General features: G+C 39.2%; 1 protein-coding gene across 2 annotated transcripts in view; it reads left to right on the forward strand.

The window, feature by feature from the left end:
* Ido1 (indoleamine 2,3-dioxygenase 1) overlaps positions 1–710 on the forward strand; it is a 14,341-nt gene that overhangs the window by 9,605 nt on the left and 4,026 nt on the right. For both annotated transcript variants that reach the window (XM_055593402.1, XM_055593401.1), the window contains exon 6: positions 410–509. In XM_055593402.1, coding sequence (XP_055449377.1) covers positions 410–509 — 100 coding nt within the window. The remainder of the gene's footprint in view (positions 1–409; positions 510–710) is intronic.

Below are 710 nucleotides of genomic sequence, written 5' to 3' on the forward strand. Positions count from 1 at the left end.
TGTGTGTGTGTGTGTGTGTGTGTGTGTGTGTGTGTGTGTGTGTGTGTTGGGGGTGGAGGGAGGAATAGAACCTGGGGCTTTGAGCTTGTATTTATGATCATATGCATACCTGTACGATTAATGGAAACAGATCTATTATGGGGTTTCTAGATCCACGTTCTGGAATAAAATTCCAAGTGTGAGCAAAGCCTTAATTACAGATGATCTTTAGACAATGCATCCAATATATCCGACTTCTAGTATTCTCAAATACGTAGTAAAGAGAGTAGGTTAGAGCATATGCCACTCTGGCACAATTATTTTTGGAATTAAAAAAAAAAGTAAAAATAAAGATACCAGGAAAGTATGTTGCTCTAAAGTATGTCATTCAGTTTCTGCATTGTTTGCCAACTGTGCCTGGTTTTCTTAGGAACATGGACATTCTGTTCTCATTTCCCGGTGGGGACTGCAGCAAAGGCTTCTTCCTCGTCTCTCTGTTGGTGGAAATCGCAGCTTCTCCTGCAATCCAAGTACGCCTATTTTCTCTTAGCTGTTTCTTTCCCACTCATTTAAGCAGATCAACCATGCAGCAAGTAAATTAAAAAAGCTTGGTTGACTTTACCCTGATTACGGGTAGCATCAGACCATGAAACTGGATGAAATACATCCTTTACTAAAAGAGACATCTATCTATCTATCTATCTATCTATCTATCTATCTATCTATCTATC

Source organism: Psammomys obesus, unplaced genomic scaffold (genome assembly GCF_907164565.1).
Source record: "Psammomys obesus unplaced genomic scaffold, mPsaObe1.curated_primary_1811, whole genome shotgun sequence".
In the NCBI taxonomy this organism is placed as follows: domain Eukaryota; kingdom Metazoa; phylum Chordata; class Mammalia; order Rodentia; family Muridae; genus Psammomys; species Psammomys obesus.